The sequence below is a fragment of the Bombina bombina genome, chromosome 10 (assembly GCF_027579735.1).
Source record: "Bombina bombina isolate aBomBom1 chromosome 10, aBomBom1.pri, whole genome shotgun sequence".
In the NCBI taxonomy this organism is placed as follows: Eukaryota; Metazoa; Chordata; class Amphibia; order Anura; family Bombinatoridae; genus Bombina; species Bombina bombina.
Genome location: NC_069508.1, coordinates 47,773,086 through 47,795,627, shown reverse-complemented (window position 1 = coordinate 47,795,627; position 22,542 = coordinate 47,773,086). Strand labels below are relative to the sequence as shown.

General features: G+C 40.2%; 1 protein-coding gene across 2 annotated transcripts in view; it reads right to left on the bottom strand.

The window, feature by feature from the left end:
- Window positions 1-22,542, bottom strand: part of SLC44A3 (solute carrier family 44 member 3) — a 268,592-nt gene that overhangs the window by 128,867 nt on the left and 117,183 nt on the right. For both annotated transcript variants that reach the window (XM_053694046.1, XM_053694047.1), the window contains exon 10: window positions 17,833-17,998. In XM_053694046.1, coding sequence (XP_053550021.1) covers window positions 17,833-17,998 — 166 coding nt within the window. The remainder of the gene's footprint in view (window positions 1-17,832; window positions 17,999-22,542) is intronic.

Here is a 22,542-nt window from a genome sequence, read left to right as displayed (position 1 = left end):
CATTGCTGCAACCATCAATCCTACTACTTCCATGCACTGAGCTACGGAAGGACGAGGAATAGAATGAAGAACTTGACAAGCGTTTAGAAGTTTTGACTTTCTGACTTCTGTCAAGAAAATCCTCATTTCTAAGGAATCTATTATTGTTCCCAAGAAGGGAACTCTTGTCGACGGAGACAGGGAACTTTTTTCTATGTTCACCTTCCATCCGTGAGATCTGAGAAAGGCCAGAACGATGTCTGAGTGAGCCTTTGCCTTTGAAAGAGACGACGCTTGTACTAGAATGTCGTCCAAGTACGGTACTACTGCAATGCCCCTTGGTCTTAGAACCGCTAGAAGGGATCCGAGTACCTTTGTGAAAATTCTTGGAGCAGTGGCTAACCCAAATGGGAGGGCCACAAATTGGTAATGTTTGTCCAGAAAGGCGAACCTTAGGAACTGATGATGTTCTTTGTGGATAGCAATATGTAGATACGCATCCTTTAGATCCACAGTAGTCATAAATTGACCTTCCTGAATTGTGGGTAGAATCGTTCGAATGGTTTCCATCTTGAACGATGGTACTCTGAGAAATTTGTTTAGGATCTTTAGATCCAGGATTGGTCTGAAAGTTCCCTCTTTTTTGGGAACCACAAACAGATTTGAGTAAAATCCCATTCCTTGTTCCGCCGTTGGAACTGGGTGTATCACTCCCATCTTTAACAGGTCTTCTACACAATGTAAGAATGCCTGTCTCTTTATTTGGTTTGAGGATAAGTGAGACATGTGGAACCTTCCCCTTGGGGGTAGTTCCTTGAATTCCAGAAGATAACCCTGAGAAACTATTTCTAGCGTCCAGGGATCCTGAACATCTCTTGCCCAAGCCTGAGCAAAGAGAGAGAGTCTGCCCCCCACTAGATCCGGTCCCGGATCGGGGGCTACTCCTTCATGCTGTTTTGTTAGCAGCGCCAGTCTTCTTGGCCTGCTTACCCTTGTTCCAGCCTTGCATCGGTTTCCAGGCTGGTTTGGTCTGTGAGGTATTACCCTCTTGTTTAGAGGATGCAGAATTAGAGCCCGATCCGTTCCTGAAATTACGAAAGGAACGAAAATTAGACTTATTCTTGGCTTTGAAAGGCCTATCATGTGGGAGGGCGTGGCCCTTTCCCCCAGTGATGTCTGAGATAATCTCTTTCAATTCTGGCCCGAAGAGAGTTTTACCCTTGAAGGAGATATTAAGCAATTTTGTCTTGGATGATACATCCGCTGACCAAAACTTTAACCAAAGCGCTCTGCGCGCCACAATTGCAAACCCTGAATTTTTCGCCGCTAATCTAGCTATTTGCAAAGCGGCATCTAAAATAAAAGAGTTAGCCAACTTAAGTGCGTGAACTCTGTCCATAACCTCCTCATATGGAGTCTCTCTACTGAGCGACTTTTCTAGTTCCTCGAACCAGAACCACGCCGCTGTAGTGACAGGAACAATGCACGAAATGGGTTGAAGAAGGTAACCTTGCTGTATAAAAATCTTTTTAAGCAAACCCTCCAATTTTGTATCCATAGGATCTTTGAAAGCACAATTATCCTCGATAGGAATAGTAGTGCGCTTGTTTAGAGTAGAAACTGCCCCCTCGACCTTAGGGACTGTCTGCCATAAGTCCTTTCTGGGGTCGACCATAGGAAATAATTTCTTAAATATAGGAGGGGGAACAAAAGGTATGCCGGGCTTCTCCCATTCCTTATTCACTATGTCCGCCACCCACTTGGGTATAGGAAAAGCGTCTGGGTGCACCGGAACCTCTAGGAACTTGTCCACCTTGCATAATTTTTCTGGAATGACCAGGTTGTCACAATCATCCAGAGTAGATAACACCTCCTTAAGCAGTGCGCGGAGATGTTCTAATTTAAATTTAAATGTCACAACATCAGGTTCAGCCTGTTGGGAAATTTTTCCTGAATCTGAAATTTCCCCATCTGACAAAACCTCCCTCATGGCCCCTTCAGATTGGTGTGAGGGTATGACAGAACAATTATCATCAGCGCCCTCCTGCTCTTCAGTTTTTAAAACAGAGCAATCGCGCTTTCTCTGATATGCAGGCATTTTGGATAAAATATTTGCTATGGAGTTATCCATTACAGCCGTCAATTGTTGCATGGTAATAAGCATTGGCGCGCTAGAAGTACTAGGGGCCTCCTGCGTGGGCAAAACTGGTGTAGACACAGAAGGAGATGATGTAGAACCATGTCTACTCCCTTCATCTGATGAATCTTCTTGGGCAACTTCATTATCTGTGACAGTACTGTCCTTATTTTGTTTGGACGCTTTAGCACAATTATCACATAATTTAGAAGGGGGAGACACATTGACTTTCATACATATAGAACATAGCTTATCTGAAGGCACAGACATGTTAAACAGGCTTAAACTTGTCAGTAAAACACAAAAACCGTTTTAAATCAAAACCGTTACTGTCTCTTTAAATTTTAAACAGAGCACACTTTATTACTGAATATGTGAAAAAATATGAAGGAATTGTTCAAAATTTACCAAAATTTCACCACAGTGTCTTAAAGCATTAAAAGTATTGCACACCAACTTTCAGAGCTTTAACCCTTAAAATACCGGAGCCGGTTACAGTTTTAACCCCTCTACAGTCCCAGCTACAGCCTTTGCTGCGACTCTACCAAAACCAGAGGGGAATACGATACCAAATGACGCCTTCTAGGATCTTTTCCAACTATTTTCAGGTCCTCACACATGCATCTGCATGTCTTGCTCTCAAAAAACAACTGTGCAGTAATGGCGCGAAAATGAGGCTCAGCCTACAACTGGGAAGGCCCTTCCTGACTGGAAAAGGTGTCTAACATAGTGCCTGACGTTAAAAAACGTTCCCCAAGTTTATAAATGTGAAATACCAGCATAAACATGTATAAAATGCCCAAATAAAGCAATCGATTTTGCCCATAAAAGTGTCTACCAGTTTTATAGCCCATATTAAGCCCTTTATTCTGCTTGAGACTAAGAAAATGGCTTACCGGTCCCCATGAGGGGAAATGACAGCCTTCCAGCATTACACAGTCTTGTTAGAAATATGTTAGAAATATGGCTAGTCATACCTTAAGCAGAAAAGTCTGCTAACTGTTTCCCCCCAACTGAAGTTACTTCATCTCAACAGTCCTATGTGGAAACAGCAAAGGATTTTAGTTACTGTCTGCTAAAATCATCTTCCTCTCACAAACAGAATTCTTCATCTCTTTCTGTTTCAGAGTAAATAGTACATACCAGCACTATTTTAAAATAACAAACTCTTGATAGTAGAATAAAAAACTACAACTAAACACCACATACTCTTAACCATCTCCGTGGAGATGTTGCCTGTGCAACGGCAAAGAGAATGACTGGGGTGGGCGGAGCCTAGGAGGGACTATATGGCCAGCTTTGCTGGGACTCTTTGCCATTTCCTGTTGGGGAAGAGATATTCCCACAAGTAAGGATGACGCCGTGGACCGGACACACCAATGTTGGAGAAATTAAACTGTCCTGCGGCGGAAAAAACGCCACAGGACAGATAAAACACTACCCATACACATGAAAAAGGAGCCCTGGTGCTGAGAGGGATACCCCGGGAAGTCCTATATAAACCCACATAATTTTAAAAAGGGGATAAGCTGCTCAAAGTAGATAAGGAATGCCGAGCCCAACCAGGGCCTTATCTCCCAATGAAATGAGAAATCTCCTACTTTCCAGCAGTCTATGGGGCCTAGTTATCAAGCCGTCAACCTCAAATACGCTGGAATTCCGCAGCGTATTTGTGGCGAGGCTGATACGCCTTAGTTATCAAAGGCTCGAGACCGGCAAAAGTAGAATTTTGTGACGTAAGCATCGATCCGCCGGACTCAGTCCGACACAGATCGATTCTTACGTCACTCCAGATGTTCCGCACACAAGTGCGGCACATTCTCACTACTTTTGCTAGTTAAAAAAAACTAGCAGGTACGCTCGGCACTTTTACGGCCCAGCGTACCTGGTTTTCAATCCGCCACCCCTGGAGGCGGCGGATCCCATAGGAATCAATGGGAGTCTGACCATAGCGAAAGTACAAGTTCGTTGCTGACAGACATCCCATTGATTTCTATGGGAGCTGTCTACACCTAACACCCTAACATGTACCCCGAGTCTAAACACCACTAATCTGTCCCCCCTACACCGCCGCAACTAAATAAATGTATTACCCCCTAAACCGCCGCTCCCGGAGCCCACCGCAAGCTATAATAAATATGTTAACCCCTAAACCGCAGCTCCCGGTCCGCGCCGCAACTATAATATATGCATTAACCCCTAAACCACCGCTCCCGGAGCCCACCGCAAGCTACTCTATACATATGAACCCCTAAACCGCCGCTCCCGGAGCCCACCGCAACTATAATAAATGTATTAACCCCTAAACCGCCGCTCCCTGAACCCGCCGCAACCTATATTAAATGTATTAACCCCTATCCTGCCCCCCCTACACCGTCGCCACCTATAATAAATTTATTAACCCCTATCCTGCCCCCCACTACGCCGCCGCCACTGTAATAAAATTATTAACCCCTAAACCTAAGTCTAACCCTAACCCTAACGCCCCCCTAACTTAAATATTAATTAAATAAATCTAAATAAATTAACTCTTATTAACTAAATGAATCCTATTTAAAACTAAATACTTACCTTTAAAATAAACCCTAATATAGCTACAATATAAATAATAATTATATTCTAGCTATCTTAGGATTTATTTGTATTTTACAGGCAACTTTCAATTTATTTTAACCAGGTACAATAGCTATTAAATAGTTATTAACTATTTAATAGCTTACCTAGCTAAAATAAAGAGAAATGTACCTGTTAAATAAATCCTAACCTAAGTTACAATTACACCTAACACTACACTATACTTTAATAAATTATTCCTATTTAAAAATAAATACTTACCTGTAAAATAAACCCTAAGATAGCTACAATATAATTAATAATTATATTATAGCTATCTTAGGATTTATATTTATTTTACAGGTAACTTTGTATTTATTTTAGCTAGTTAGAATAGTTATTAAATAGTTATTAACTATTTAATAACTACCTAGCTAAAAGAAATACAAAATTACCTGTAAAATAAATCCTAACTTAAGTTACAATTAAACCTAATACTACACTATCATTAAATTAATTAAATAAACTACCTACAACTAACTACAATTAAATACAATTACATAAACTAACTAAAGTACAAAAAATAAAAAAAGCTAAGTTACAAAAAATAAAAAAATAAGTTACAAACATTTTAAAAATATTACAACAATTTTAAGCTACTTACACCTAATCTAAGCCCCCTAATAAAATAACAAACCCCCCCAAAATAAAAAAATCCCTTACCCTATTCTAAATTAAATACATTTCAAAGCTCTTTTACCTTACCAGCCCTTAAAAGGGCCATTTGTGGGGGCATGCCCCAAAGAAAACAGCTCTTTTGCCTGTAAAAGAAAAATACAACCCCCCCAACATTAAAACCCACCACCCACATACCCCTAATCTAACCCAAACCCCCCTTACAAAAACCTAACACTAATCCCCTGAAGATTATCCTACCTTTAGTTGTCTTCACTCAGCCGAGCCACCGATGGAACTGAAGAGGACATCCGGAGCGGAAGAAGTTAATCCTCCAAGCGGCGCTGAAGAAATCTTCCATCCAATGAAGTCATCATCCAGGCGGCGCTGAAGAAAAGTCTTCGATCCGGCCGATGTCATCTTCAAAGAGGCGCTGAAGAGGTCTTCTATCCGGGCGAAGTCATCTTCCAAGCCGGGTCTTGAATCTTCCTTCCGCCGACGCGGAACCACCTTCTTCACCGACGGACTACGACGAATGACGGCTCCTTTAAGGGACGTCATCCAAGATGGCGTCCCCTCAATTCCGATTGGCTGATAGGATTCTATCAGCCAATCGGAATTAAGGTAGGAAAAATCTGATTGGCTGATGGAATCAGCCAATCAGATTGAGCTCGCATTCTATTGGCTTTTCCGATCAGCCAATAGAATGCGAGCTCAATCTGATTGGCTGATTGGATCAGCCAATCGGATTGAACTTGAATCTGATTGGCTGATGGAATCAGCCAATCAGAATTTTCCTACCTTAATTCCGATTGGCTGATAGAATCCTATCAGCCAATCGGAATTGAGGGGACGCCATCTTGGATGACGTCCCTTAAAGGAGCCGTCATTCGTCGTAGTCCGTCGGTGAAGAAGGTGGTTCCGCGTCGGCGGAAGGAAGATTCAAGACCCGGCTTGGAAGATGACTTCGCCCGGATAGAAGACCTCTTCAGCGCCTCTTTGAAGATGACATCGGCCGGATCGAAGACTTTTCTTCAGCGCCGCCTGGATGATGACTTCATCGGATGGAAGATTTCTTCAGCGCCGCTTGGAGGATTAACTTCTTCCGCTCCGGATGTCCTCTTCAGTTCCATCGGTGGCTCGGCTGAGTGAAGACAACTAAAGGTAGGATGATCTTCAGGGGATTAGTGTTAGGTTTTTGTAAGGGGGGTTTGGGTTAGATTAGGGGTATGTGGGTGGTGGGTTTTAATGTTGGGGGGTTGTATTTTTCTTTTACAGGCAAAAGAGCTGTTTTCTTTGGGGCATGCCCCCACAAATGGCCCTTTTAAGGGCTGATAAGGTAAAAGAGCTTTGAAATGTATTTAATTTAGAATAGGGTAGGGCATTTTTTTATTTTGGGGGGGGTTTGTTATTTTATTAGGGGGCTTAGATTAGGTGTAAGTAGCTTAAAATTGTTGTAATATTTTTAACATGTTTGTAACTTATTTTTTTATTTTTTGTAACTTAGTTAGTTTATGTAATTGTATTTAATTGTAGTTATTTGTAGGTAGTTTATTTAATTAATTTAATGATAGTGTAGTATTAGGTTTAATTGTAACTTAAGTTAGGATTTATTTTACAGGTAATTTTGTATTTCTTTTAGCTAGGTAGTTATTAAATAGTTAATAACTATTTAATAACTATTCTAACTAGCTAAAATAAATACAAAGTTACCTGTAAAATAAATATAAATCCTAAGATAGCTATAATATAATTATTAATTATATTGTAGCTATCTTAGGGTTTATTTTACAGGTAAGTATTTATTTTTAAATAGGAATAATTTATTAAAGTATAGTGTAGTGTTAGGTGTAATTGTAACTTAGGTTAGGATTTATTTAACAGGTACATTTCTCTTTATTTTAGCTAGGTAAGCTATTAAATAGTTAATAACTATTTAATAGCTATTGTACCTGGTTAAAATAAATTGAAAGTTGCCTGTAAAATACAAATAAATCCTAAGATAGCTAGAATATAATTATTATTTATATTGTAGCTATATTAGGGTTTATTTTAAAGATAAGTATTTAGTTTTAAATAGGATTCATTTAGTTAATAAGAGTTAATTTATTTAGATTTATTTAATTAATATTTAAGTTAGGGGGGCGTTAGGGTTAGGGTTAGACTTAGGTTTAGGGGTTAATAATTTTATTACAGTGGCGGCGGTGTAGTGGGGGGCAGATTAGGGGTTAATAAATTTATTATAGGTGGCGACGGTGTAGGGGGGGCAGATTAGGGGTTATTAAATTTATTATAGGTGGCGACGGTGTAGGGGGGGCAGGATAGGGGTTAATAGGTTTAATATAGGTTGCGGCGGGTTCAGAGAGCGGCGGTTTAGGGGTTAAACTATTTATTTAGTTGCGGAGAGGTGCGGGATCAGCAGGATAGGGGTTAATAATTTTATAATAGAGGGCGACGGTGTAGGGGGGGCAGGATAGGGGTTACTAGGTATACTGTAGGTGGCAGCGGTGTCCGGGAGCGGCGGTTTAGGGTTTAATACATTTATCAGAGTTGCGAGAGGGTCTAGGAGCGGCGGTTTAGGGGTTAATAACTTGATTTAGTTGCGGGGGCTCCGGGGGCGCCGGTATAGGGATAGAACAGTGTAGTTTAGTGTGAGTGCTTAGTGACAGGCTAGCAATAAAGCTGGGAAAAAGCCGAAGGGCAGCGAGATCGGATGAGTGATAACTGTCACAGTCCGCTGCTCATCGCCCCGCTTTTTGACAGCTTTATTTGATAACTTAGGCGTACTTTTTCAGGTCCGCTGCGGCGATGTGAGGCGAGCTTAGGCGGGCGTATTGGGCCGGCGAAGCCAGAAAAGTAGACGGCTTGATAACTACCCCCCTATGTACTTACTGCCCATCAAATAAATCTCAAGAGATTAGTAAATATCTTAGGCTCCATCTATAAATGAGAGGAGGATCAACCCCCAAAGTGCTAGGGCCTTCTCACCTAGAAGGGGATAAGCACTTACCTGTGGAGCTTCAGATACAGGGCAGGAATAGCTTCTTAGGTGTGTTGGATACACCAACATCTAACAGGGACCTGTAGAAAAAGAAAGAACAGAGTAACCAACCCTGGCTTTCAATAATAGGAGTAGCAATAATGTTAGAAATAAAGCAAAGACAACCTTGACGCTTTCTAACTGCTAATAGCCACCATTACTCTTACTAAAGAGATTGACATGGACACAGCATAGCCCCTAATTCTTGCTTGTAGGGAAAAGTACCCATAAAAAGATTAAATATCTTCAGACACCAGCTTAGCACACCCTACATTGAAAGAGGCAAAGAGAATGACTAGGGATTATGGGTAAGGGAAGTTACACTTAACAGCTTTGCTGGGGTGCTCTTTGCCTCCTCCTGCTGGCCAGGAGTTGAATATCCCACTAGTAATTGGAATTACATTGTGGACTCTCCATGTCATAGGAAAGAAATATAGATTAGTTTTTAATTATATAGCAGCTGCTGTATATTCATGGCTGTAATGTTTAATTTTTTGGAAAAGGAATTCTATTAATCTATTCCCAATGTCATGCTCCCCCAGAGGTTTCTGTCAGATTTGGGGCAATTTTTCTATCTTGAAGATATTATCACGTATGATTGTTTTTGTATCGAATTTGTGTCTGCAGAAATAACATGCCCCTTCTTCACAGCAAAAATGTTCTAAAATAAACATACAGAGTTGAGAAATAGACCTTAAAGGGAGATAATCCTGCATGAAATAAAACTTTTGGGTTTCAGATAGAGCATACAATTTTCAGATTTACTTAAATTATCAAATTTGCTTCATTCTCTTGGTATCCTTTTTTAAAAAAATTTTTTTAAAGGAGAGAAATGCTCTACTTGGGCCTAGCAGAACACATTAGGTGAGACAGTGACAAGCAGCTAGTGCATTGCTTCGGAGCCTACCTAAGCAGGCTTTTCAACAATGGATACCAAGATAATTAAGCAAATTAGAAAAGAGAAGTAAATTGGAAAATTGTTATAAATTGCATGTTCTTTCTTAATCATGAAAGTTTAATTTTGACTTTACTATCCCTTTAATGCCATTGCTCCCCTACAAATCGATGTACACAGAATCAACCCATACTATGTGTCAGGAAGCTCACTGAATAGAAGATTGTTTGTAGTGGAATAGATCTGCACAAGGAGCTAAGTGTGAGGAGGGAGGGGCAAGCAGAAAAAATGAAAATGTTTTAGTAAAATAAAACTATTTTAAATGGTTTTATAAAGGAAATAATTTTTCTCCGTCCAATAAAGTAGAGCTGAAAAGTTAATACAATATGAAAGAATAATTAACCTTTTAAACTGGAGAAAGTTCACCTTACAGTAATTTCAATCAGTTCAATGACTTATATATACATATCTACTGATATATACCCAAATCACTAATTAAGACAGTCTAGGGGCCTGGGCACTACCACTTCTGGGCACTGTGGGAGTTTTGCTTATCAGCGTCTATTACCCAAAGACCAGTATTGCAAAAGCACACACTTTATGTTAACTTTATAACAAGTAACCAGCTTCAACTCTCTCATGAAAAAATACTTTATCATATTTAAAGGGACACTGCATTGAAAAATAGTTTTTTCCTTAAAGGGACACTCAATCAAAATTAAACTTTCATGATTCAGATAGAGCAGCCATTTTAAACAACTTTCCAATTTACTTCCATTAACTAAATGTGCACAGTTTTTTTTATATTTAAACTTTTTGAGTCACCAGCTCCTACTGAGCATGTGCAAGAATAAGTGTGTATGCATTTGTGAATGGCTGATAACTGTCACATGGTACGTGTATGCATTTGTGATTGTCTGATGGCTGTCACATGGTACAGGGGGAGTGGAAAAAGACATAACTTTTAAAATTGTAAGAAAAAAAAATCTACTATTCATTTGAAGTTCAGACTGAGTGCTATAGCAGTCTTTTTTTCTTGCATTTGTTGATTATGCAAATTTACTGTGTTGACTGGTCCTTTAAAGGGACATGTAACACTAAATTCATGTTATAAGCATAATATTGAGGTTATTCGCTGCTTCCCTCTAGTCACGAGTGCCGCCATATTGAAATGTTTGCAACTCCCATTCAGATACCTGCAGTGTAACTGAGGTTCCATAATAGTGCCAGCCATAATTAGAGGGAATTTACATGAAATGTATTTAGTGTTTAGTGTCCCTTTAATATATTTCCAATGACTTATTATACCAGGTGCAGAGTATAAAATGTATAATAACTTACTCGTTCAGGTATGTTTTTGTTCATGAAATTGCTGTTTTTATTCTTCGAAACCACAACCTTTTAAAATGGGTTGAGCTTGCAGAGAAGTGAGATTTAATTACTTTATCACTTTCTGTACACACATATGCTTCTTTATGTTTACTCTGTCTGTATATCAAAGCCCAAAACTTATAGAGAACAATTGGAAAGTACAATTTTATTATTTCTTCTCCTACCTCCCACTGGGAGTCTAATTTCTTCTGCTACCTATGTTTATATAGCTTTTCCATAGCCTTTACTTAAAGGGATAGTAAACCCACCTTTTTTCCTTTCATGATTCGGACAGAGCAGCAATTGTAAGCAACTTTCTAATTTACTCCTATTATCAATTTTTCTTCGTTCTCTTGGTATCTTTATTTGAAAAGCAGGAATGTAAAGCTTAAAAGGGAAATTATACACTTGATTTTTATTTGCATAAATGTTTTGTAGATGATGCATTTATATAGCCCATACAGGTTTTTTATTATTTAAATGTATAATTTTGCTTATTTTTAAATAACATTGCGCTGATTTTCAGACTCCTAACCAAGCCCCAAAGTTTTAGGAGAATACTGATGGATATCTACTCCAGCTTGCTCCTGTTTGGTAGAGGGTCTTTTCATATGCAAATGAAGGGGGAGGGGGGGTGTCTGCTATTTCCCACTTGCAGTGGGTGTTCCAGTAACCTTTTAAACAGAGCTAAACTGGAAGCTTCTAAGTAAGTGATTAAATGGTTTTATACTGGATTTTTATATCAGTATCTGTGCATATTCTTCTTTATAGTAGTGTCTATTACATGCAGTTATATGAAAATTGGTGTATACTGTCCCTTTGAGCCGGCCCATTTTTGGTTCAGAATCTGGGTTGCACTTGTTTATTGGTTTGCTAAATCAATCAATCAATCAATCAATCAATCAATCAAAAGCGCTAGCCAGGGTGCTGAAAACAAAAATGGGCTGGCTCCTTAGCTTATATTCCTAATTCTTCAAAGATACCAAGAGAACAAAGAAAAATTGATAATAGGAGTAAATTAGAAAGTTGCTTAAAATTACCTGCTCTATCTGAATCATGAAAGAAAAAATTTGGGTTCAGTGTCCCTTTAATTAAAAAATTTAATACATTTCAGTAGAGGTAGCACAAGAAAAACATAATTTATGCTTACCTGATAAATTCCTTTCTTCTGTAGTGTGATCAGTCCACGGGTCATCATTACTTGTGGGATATTAACTGCTCCCCTACAGGAAGTGCAAGAGGATTCACCCAGCAGAGTTGCTATATAGCTCCTCCCCTCTACGTCACCTCCAGTCATTCGACCAAGGACCAACGAGAAAGGAGAAGCCAAGGGTGTAGTGGTGACTGGAGTATAATTTAAAAAATATTTACCTGCCTTAAAAAACAGGGCGGGCCGTGGACTGATCACACTACAGAAGAAAGGAATTTATCAGGTAAGCATAAATTATGTTTTCTTCTGTTAAGTGTGATCAGTCCACGGGTCATCATTACTTGTGGGATACCAATACCAAAGCAAAAGTACACGGATGACGGGAGGGATAGGCAGGCTCTTTATACAGAAGGAACCACTGCCTGAAGAACCTTTCTCCCAAAAATAGCCTCCGAGGAAGCAAAAGTGTCAAATTTGTAAAATTTGGAAAAAGTATGAAGCGAAGACCAAGTTGCAGCCTTGCAAATCTGTTCAACAGAGGCCTCATTCTTAAAGGCCCAAGTGGAAGCCACAGCTCTAGTGGAATGAGCTGTAATTCTTTCAGGAGGCTGCTGTCCAGCAGTCTCATAAGCTAAACGAATTATGCTACGAAGCCAAAAAGAGAGAGAGGTAGCAGAAGCTTTTTGACCTCTCCTCTGACCAGAGTAAACGACAAACAGGGAAGACGTTTGTCGAAAATCTTTAGTTGCCTGTAAATAAAATTTAAGGGCACGAACTACATCCAGATTGTGCAAAAGACGTTCCTTCCTCGAAGAAGGATTTGGGCACAAGGATGGAACAACAATCTCCTGATTGATATTCCTGTTAGTGACTACCTTAGGTAAGAACCCAGGCTTAGTACGCAGAACTACCTTATCCGAGTGAAAAATCAAATAAGGAGAATCACAATGTAAGGCTGATAACTCAGAGACTCTTCGAGCCGAGGAAATAGCCATTAAAAATAGAACTTTCCAAGATAACAACTTTATATCAATGGAATGAAGGGGTTCAAACGGAACACCCTGTAAAACGTTAAGAACAAGGTTTAAACTCCATGGTGGAGCCACAGCTTTAAACACAGGTTTAATCCTGGCCAAAGCCTGACAAAAAGCCTGAACGTCTGGAACTTCTGACAGACGCTTGTGTAACAGAATGGACAGAGCTGAGATCTGTCCCTTTAAGGAACTAGCGGATAACCCCTTTTCTAAACCTTCTTGTAGAAAAGACAATATCCTAGGAATCCTAACCTTACTCCAAGAGTAACCTTTGGATTCGCACCAATATAGGTATTTACGCCATATTTTATGGTAAATCTTTCTGGTGACAGGCTTCCTAGCCTGTATTAAGGTATCAATAACTGACTCAGAAAAACCACGCTTTGATAAGATCAAGCGTTCAATTTCCAAGCAGTCAGCTTCAGAGAAGTTAGATTTTGATGTTTGAAAGGACCCTGAATCAGAAGGTCCTGTTTCAGAGGTAACGACCAAGGTGGACAGAATGACATGTCCACCAGATCTGTATACCAAGTCCTGCGTGGCCATGCAGGCGCTATTAGAATCACTGATGCTTTCTCCTGTTTGATTCTGGCAATCAATCGAGGAAGCATCGGGAAAGGTGGAAACACATAAGCCATCCTGAAGGTCCATGGTGCTGTCAAGGCATCTATCAGGACCGCTCCCGGATCCCTGGATCTGGACCCGTAGCGCGGAAGCTTGGCGTTCTGTCGAGACGCCATGAGATCTATCTCTGGTTTGCCCCAACGTGGAAGTATTTGGGCAAAGACCTCTGGATGAAGTTCCCACTCCCCCGGATGAAAAGTCTGACGACTTAAGAAATCCGCCTCCCAGTTCTCCACTCCCGGGATGTGGATTGCAGACAGGTGGCAAGAGTGAGACTCTGCCCAGCGAATTATCTTCGATACTTCCATCATTGCTAGGGAGCTTCTTGTCCCTCCCTGATGGTTGATATAAGCTACAGTCGTGATGTTGTCCGACTGGAACCTGATGAACCCCCGAGTTGCTAACTGGGGCCAAGCCAGAAGAGCATTGAGGACTGCTCTCAATTCCAGAATGTTTATTGGAAGAAGACTCTCCTCCTGATTCCATAGTCCCTGAGCCTTCAGAGAATTCCAGACAGCGCCCCAACCTAGTAGGCTGGCGTCTGTTGTTACAATTGACCAGTCTGGCCTGCTGAATGGCATTCCCCTGGACAGATGTGGCCGATAAAGCCACCATAGAAGAGAATTTCTGGTCTCTTGAATGGAATGAAGGACACGGCATGCATTTTGAAGTTTTGTTAACCTGTCCTCTGTCAGGTAAATCTTCATTTCTACAGAATCTATCAGAGTCCCCAGGAAGGGAACTCTTGTGAGTGGAAAGAGAGAACTTTTCTCTTCGTTCACTTTCCATCCATGCGACCTTAGAAATGCCAGTACTATCTCTGTATGAGATTTGGCAGTTTGAAAGCTTGAAGCTTGTATCAGTATGTCGTCTAAGTACGGAGCTACTGAAATTCCTCGCGGTCTTAGTACCGCCAGAAGAGTGCCCAGAACCTTTGTGAAGATTCTTGGAGCCGTAGCCAGTCCGAATGGAAGAGCTACAAACTGGTAATGCCTGTCTAAAAAGGCAAACCTTAGATACCGGTAATGACTTCTGTGAATCGGTATGTGAAGGTAAGCATCCTTTAAATCCACTGTGGTCAAGTACTGACCCTCTTGGATCATGGGCAAAATTGTTCGAATAGTTTCCATCTTGAACGATGGAACTCTTAGGAATTTGTTTAGGATCTTTAAATCCAAGATTGGCCTGAAGGTTCCCTCTTTTTGGGAACTACAAACAGATTTGAGTAAAACCCTTGTCCTTGTTCCAACCGCGGAACTGGATGGATCACTCCCATTAATAAAAGATCTTGTACGCAGCGTAGAAACGCTTCCTTCTTTGTTAGGTTTGTTGACAACCTTGACAGATGAAATCTCCCTCTTGGGGAAGAGGATTTGAAGTCCAGAAGGTATCCCTGAGATATGATCTCTAACGCCCAGGGATCCTGAACATCTCTTGCCCAAGCCTGGGCGAAGAGGGAAAGTCTGCCCCCCACTAGATCCGGTCCCGGATCGGGGGCCCTCAATTCATGCTGTCTTAGGGCAGCAGCAGGTTTTCTGGCCTGTTTGCCCCTGTTCCAGGACTGGTTAGGTTTCCAGCCTTGTCTGTAGCGAGCAACAGCTCCTTCCTGTTTTGGTGCAGAGGAAGTTGATGCTGCTCCTGCTTTGAAATTACGAAAGGAACGAAAATTGGACTGTCTAGCCTTGGCTTTGGCCTTGTCCTGAGGCAGGGCATGACCTTTACCTCCTGTAATGTCATCAATAATCTCTTTCAAGCCGGGCCCGAATAAGGTCTGCCCTTTGAAAGGAATATTAAGCAATTTAGATTTAGACGTAACATCAGCTGACCAGGATTTTAGCCACAGAGCTCTGCGTGCCTGAATGGCGAATCCTGAATTTTTAGCCGCAAGTTTAGTTAAATGTACTACGGCATCTGAAATAAATGAATTAGCTAACTTAAGGAATTTAAGTTTGTGTGTGATGTCATCTAGTGTGGATGATTGAAGTGTCTCTTCCAGAGACTCAAACCAAAATGCTGCTGCAGCCGTGACAGGCGCAATACATGCAAGAGGTTGCAATATAAACCCTTGTTGAACAAACATTTTCTTAAGGTAACCCTCTAATTTTTTATCCATTGGATCTGAAAAAGCACAGCTATCCTCCACTGGGATAGTGGTACGCTTAGCTAAAGTAGAAACTGCTCCCTCCACCTTAGGGACCATTTGCCATAAGTCCCGTGTGGCGGCGTCTATTGGAAACATTTTTCTGAATATAGGAGGGGGTGAGAAAGGCACACCGGGTCTATCCCACTCCTTAGTAACAATGTCAGTAAGTCTCTTAGGTATAGGAAAAACGTCAGTACTCGTCGGTACCGCAAAATATTTATCCAACCTACACATTTTTTCTGGGATTGCAACTGTGTTACAATCATTCAGAGCCGCTAATACCTCCCCTAGTAACACACGGAGGTTCTCAAGCTTAAATTTAAAATTTGAAATGTCTGAGTCCAGTTTATTTGGATCAGAACCGTCACCCACAGAATGAAGCTCTCCGTCTTCACGTTCTGCAAACTGTGACGCAGTATCAGACATGGCCCTTGCATTATCAGCGCACTCTGTTCTCATCCCAGAGTGATCACGTTTACCTCTTAGTTCTGGTAGTTTAGCCAAAACTTCAGTCATAACAGTAGCCATATCTTGTAATGTGATTTGTAATGGCCGCCCAGATGCACTCGGCGCTACAATATCACGCACCTCCTGAGCGGGAGATGCAGGTACTGACACGTGAGGCGAGTTAGTCGGCATAACTCTCCCCTCGTTGTTTGGTGAAATATGTTCAATTTGTACAGATTGACTATTTTTTAAAGTAGCATCAATACATTTAGTACATAAATTTCTACTGGGCTCCACTTTGGCATTAACACATATAGCACAGAGATATTCCTCTGAATCAGACATGTTTAACACACTAGCAAATAAACAGCAACTTGGAAATACTTTTCAAAGTAATTTACAAATAATATGAAAACGAACTGTGCCTTTAAGAAGCACAGAAAATATTATAACAGATAAAATAATTAAGTTATAGCATCAATCTTTGTCAGAATATACAGTTTTAGCAAAGGATTGTTCCCCTCAGCAAATGATAACTAACCCAGGCAGCAGAAAAAAAAATACACAAATAAACGTTTTTTATATCACAGTCAATACAATCAGCACAGCTCTGCTGTGAATGATTACTTCCCTCAAAAAAGACTCTTGAGATCCCTGAACTCTGTAGAGATGAACCGGATCATGCAGGAAGAAAATGAACCTCTGACTGAGTTTTTCTGATGCATAGTGAAAGCACCAAAATGGCCCCTCCCCCACACACATAACAGTGAGAGGGATCAGTGAACTGCTCTAATTTAAATCAAAACTATTGCCAAGTGGAAAAAAAGTGCCCAAAACATTTTTTCACCCAGTACCTCAGAGAAAAAAACGTTTTTACATGCCAGCAAAAAAACGTTTTACCTCAATAATTAATTGTCATTTAAAACCTATTGCAAGTCCCTGCAAAATAGGTTAAGTCTATGTATACAGTTTAAAAGCCAGAGAAGTACCATTTCCCAGAAAACTGAAGTGTAAAATATACATACATGACAGCCTGATATCAGCTACATCTACTGCATTCAAGGCTGAGTTTACATTATAACGGTATGGCAGGATTTTCTCATCAATTCCATGTCAGAAAATAATAAACTGCTACATACCTCTTTGCAGATTAATCTGCCTGCTGTCCCCTGATCTGAAGTTTACCTCTCCTCAGATGGCCGAGAAACAGCAATATGATCTTAACTACTCCGGCTAAAATCATAGAAAAACTCAGGTAGATTCTTCTTCAAATTCTACCAGAGAAGGAATAACACACTCCGGTGCTATTATAAAATAACAAACTTTTGATTGAAGATATAAAAACTAAATATATCACCATAGTCCTCTCACACATCCTATCTAGTCGTTGGGTGCAAGAGAATGACTGGGGGTGACGTAGAGGGGAGGAGCTATATAGCAACTCTGCTGGGTGAATCCTCTTGCACTTCCTGTAGGGGAGCAGTTAATATCCCACAAGTAATGATGACCCGTGGACTGATCACACTTAACAGAAGAAATCAGCTATTTCATATGTCAATACAAAGGTAAAATGAGCTATTTGTAAACAATTCAATACACTTCAGCTGGTAAAATGGATAACTGGGAACAAATTAAAGGGAGAAAAAAAATAGGGTTCACTAGAGTACTGCTCTAGCACAAGCATAATGGAAATAGAGTTGTCTGCCCCCTTTAACAAATGTTATTCTTTTTATATTAGTAACCAAATAACAGACGCCTAGAAAAGCATATTAATAAATACGAACCTGTTTAAATACCAAGAAACTGTTGCTCCAGAAATAACCATATGCTGACATGCAAGAAAAAACTCACTAGTCCATATAAGGCCAATTAAGTGGTACCACCACATGTAGCGGATACCAGCAAGTGGTTTATATTCTACTTGTCCCTCTGATATGACCTGTGCGCTACCTGAAAGAAAAAGGGTAAAAGCTGACACGGATATTAGAACATAAAATATATTTGAAGACTGAGGGGTCAATTCTAAAAAAAATTGCTGGGCTAGACATGGCTTTTCCACGCTGACACTCACAGGGGCGCCCTTATGGAATTCTATAAAACAAGGGCTGTCCCTGGGAGTGGCAAGATGTCTCCCATACAAATAATGAGAGCTCTCTGCTATGTAAAAGTTCACAATGGAGGACGAAGTACATAGGGAGAACCTGGCTTATGTTTAAACTTGAATATTACACCTAATAAAAAACAAATTACTCCGTTTTCAGCGTACTGTACCTTCAATTTACTGTTATTTTTCTATGCATAGGGCTTTCCGTTCAGAGTAATTAGTGTTTGGGAGTATTTTGATAAAAGCTGCCACCTTTTAATTTGTGAGAAAGAACTGACATGTTCAGCCAATTTTACAAAAAACTAAAACAATTACGCTTCGATTTTTGCACTTATAAGTACAAAGTTCTATGTTTTTTTGTGCACATCCAGTGTACTTAAATTACGATTTACACTGTGCATATTTAATATTAGAACAGTTTGTAGCTCAGCTCCACTGTCAGGTGCAGGCCAGAAAAGGGTGCTGTAATCCCTTTAGTCACAATAAATCCACAGAAGAAGGCAGCACCTTGCAGTGTAAAAATATCTTTATTTCCACATGCTGGAATAAAATAGTGACGTTTCGGGTAGAGAACCCTTAATCATACAGAGAACCCTTAATCATACAAAATGTATGATTAAGGGTTCTCTACCCGAAACGTCACTATTTTATTCCAGCATGTGGAAATAAAGATATATTTATACTGCAAGGTGCTGCCTTCTTCTGTGGATTTATTGTGCATATTTAATATAATATATTCCTGTGTGATTAACATACAAATTTTACGTTTTTGATAAAAATACGTTTTTTGGTGAACAATTTTGTTATGATTTTTGATGCTCCTTAACAATAAAAAAATTTCGGGCCCCGAGAAGAAAAACAAAACCTCTGGTGCCACCTTGTGGTACAAAATCAGAACTGCAGCACTGTTTTGTTAAACTATCGTATTTGATCATTTCATTAGCCAAATCATAAAAAAGCCCAGTATTCACATGCATGAAGTAGAAATGATGTCAGTATTTATAGGGGAGTTGAGTAATGAACTGCAGGTAGATCAGGGAAGCTGTGTTTGAATAAAGATGTACACAGAAAGCAATGCATGGAAGCATCGGCGCAAGAGCAGAGTGTTTTATGTATAGATAAGTGAGAACAGGAAAGGATGACTTACATGTTTGGAAAGAAAAGGCAAAGCTTAGAGGTTATTGTTATGAAGGAGGCTTGATGGATTGAACATTAGGAAAATTAAGTACAAGTCAAATATATGCTGAACTGTTATACACTTTGGTGAATTCTGTTAGGTCAGTGTTTCTCAACTTCAGTCCTCATGTACCTCTAACAGGCCCGATTTTCAACAAGGCGCTAGCAAAAACATGAAACCATTACCCGATTGGTTGTGCATCCGGTGACCTCATGGAGACACAGACCAATCAGATTATGCATTAACGGCTAAGGGCAGATTCGCTCCAGAGAGTTCTGTTCTAATCAGAACCTGTGCGCCGCAACCGCCTCTGGGAACCTAACCATGGGTTACACCCCCCACAACATGCTTTAAAGGTTCTCGGACAGACCGGACTGTTATCCGACGGACATTTGTCTGTCAGATTATTATCCGTCGCACACGCATTCTGTCCAAGAACCTTTAAAAGCAGGTAATGGATGGCCATGGTTAGGTTCCCAGAGGCGGTTGTGGCGCCCAAGGCTCTGATTAGAACAGAACTCTCTGGAGCGTATCTGCCCTCGGCCGTTATTGCATAATCTGATTTGTCCGTGTCTCGGTCACCGGATGAACAACCAATCTGGTAATGGTTTCATGTTTTTGCTAGCGCCTAGTGATTTTCATGATATCTTAACTAGAGCACAGGTGAAATAACCATGGGTGAGAGCAGGTTAGTAACCATGGTTACTGATCAGCTGATTATTTCACCTTCACTCTAGTTAACCCCTTGCGCCAATTGGACATACTATATCACACATTACTTTTCACAGTGTACTGTGTTGACGTAGTACCTATGTCCAACACTGTGGCGCATGCTGCGTCCCCCCCAAAGTCAGCTTAGACAATAGAGATTGATTAGAAGCCCTGATAATGCCGTAAAAAACAAACAAAAAATGAGATAGGACACTCCAAGGAGGTCTCCAACTATGCTAATCCCTTAAAAGGTTATAATCCTCCAAACGTTTGTAACCATAAAGTAAAAAACAAGAAACAAGAGAAGGGCAGCTCTAATAAAAGCAGAAAGAGATCTCCCCCAAACAAACACCTATGTGTTATGTTAATAAAAGCTATGAAGAGATTGAAAACAGGCGCTGCCCAATTCAAGTGCAGGGTAATGTTAATAAAAGCTTTTTAAGAATGTGTTATATAATGTGATTCACCTTATTGTATAGATAAATAAAAACGTTTCTGTGAAATTAAACTGTATTATTTATTCATTGTGAAAGTTATAATAAAATGATAAAATGGATGCCGGCATCAAATGTTACGATATGACATAAAACATAATATGATAAAATAAGAACACTATGGGGCCTATTTATCAAGCTCCGTATGGAGCTTGATGCTCCGTGTTTCTGACGAGCCTTCAGGCTCGCCAGAAACACAAGTTATGAAGCAGCGGTCTAAAGACTGCTGCTCCATAACTTGTCCGTCTGCTCTGAGGCGGCGGAGAGACATCGCCGGAATTCAACCCGATCCAATATGATCTGGTTGATTGACACCCCCTGCTAGTGGCCGATTGGCCGCGAATCTGCAGGGGGCAGTATTGCACCAGCAGTTCACAAGAACTGCTGGTGAAATGATAAATGTCGAGAGCATATGCCGTGGGCATTTATCGATGTGCAGCGGACATGATCTGCAATATCGGATCATGTCCGCTTGCACTTTCTTAAATAGGCCCCAATATATCAAAAAGAAATGCAAGTTATAACATCACAACACATAAACTTGACTTGATATAAAAGAGCGTGGTCTATACATAGACTGCTACACGTTTCAGCCTAAATGGCCTTTATCAAGAACATCTTAATAAAGGTCATTTAGGCTGAAAGGCATAGATTTGCTAACAACTACTTTCTAGTGTAAGCATTTGGGGGGAAAAGAGCAGGTCAGGTGCATCAGTCACTTTGTATTACACGAGTGAACAGTTTATGCCTAATTCCAGTTGTAGCGCTCCTATTCACCCTACACCACATACACCCCTTTGATCATCCGATCACTGACTTACCCACAGTGAATTGAACGAATGTTGGAATACTTCCGCATAGCCCGTTTGTGGTGTTCAACAACCCTCCAATACTTGGTTACAATTTCAACGTTTTTTGCCTGACTTGCTACAAATCCTCAAGTCCGTGGGAGACTCCTCCGGATTGGTTGAATGCAGGTCACGTGACCGAAACAATCCCACTGACTGACTACGCAGCTTCCACTACTATCCAATCACACCGAGCGGATAACGTACATTTCTACTTGACTGTGCACAGCAGAGGGACATAGTCCACTCACAAAGACTCTAACCGCAACGTACCCTGCTCATTAATCACCACTCTAGCAATCTAAGTATAGCCCACGCTCTTTTATATCAAGTCAAGTTTATATGTTGTGCTTTTATAACTTGCATTTCTTTTTGATATATTGTGTTCTGATTTTATCATATTATGTTTTCTGTCATATCGTAACATTTGATGCCAGCGCTGAGAATGCCCCTTACTTAATGAAGGCAGATCGCCAATTTGATAATAGAAGTAAATTGGAAAGTATTATTTTTTTTATATTTTACACTCTAACTGAATCTTAAAAATATTTTTTTTTGTTTTTATGTCCCTTGGCGCCATTCTCCTGGCAAAACCAGGGCTAGGCTACTAATTATTTTAATTGTTTGTCCCTGGGAGAAGATCTAGTGTTATTCACTGCAGAACTTCTACCAAGGTAAACACTCTCTTCTCTATTGTCAATTGTTCTGTCTTGTTTATGCACAAAGCACATTACTGATACGCTGCTTCTCATACTGTTCACAAACGTGCTCTACAACAATAGCGATTTATTTATCTTTGTAAAGCTGTTTGACTAAATGTTGTATTATATAAAGAGGATTAAATACAGTATTTCAATACAATTAGGGACAGTTTACTAGATACAAGGCAACAAGGCTACAATTAAACCTAACCAATAATAAAAAAACGTGATAGCATTTTTCACAGCAGTTTTCTTTTAGTGATTAGATAAATTTTGAATCTCTGTTATTTAGTGACATCTTTTCACAGTCCCTTTACAATAGGATGTGGCTACTGCAGAGATTCTGAGGTAAAATATCTTCCTTTTTTACATAGATATGTTCACTTTCAGCTGCTTCAGCAGTTGAATATCATGTCCCTTAAAGGGATATGAAACCGACATTTTTTCTTTCACGATTCA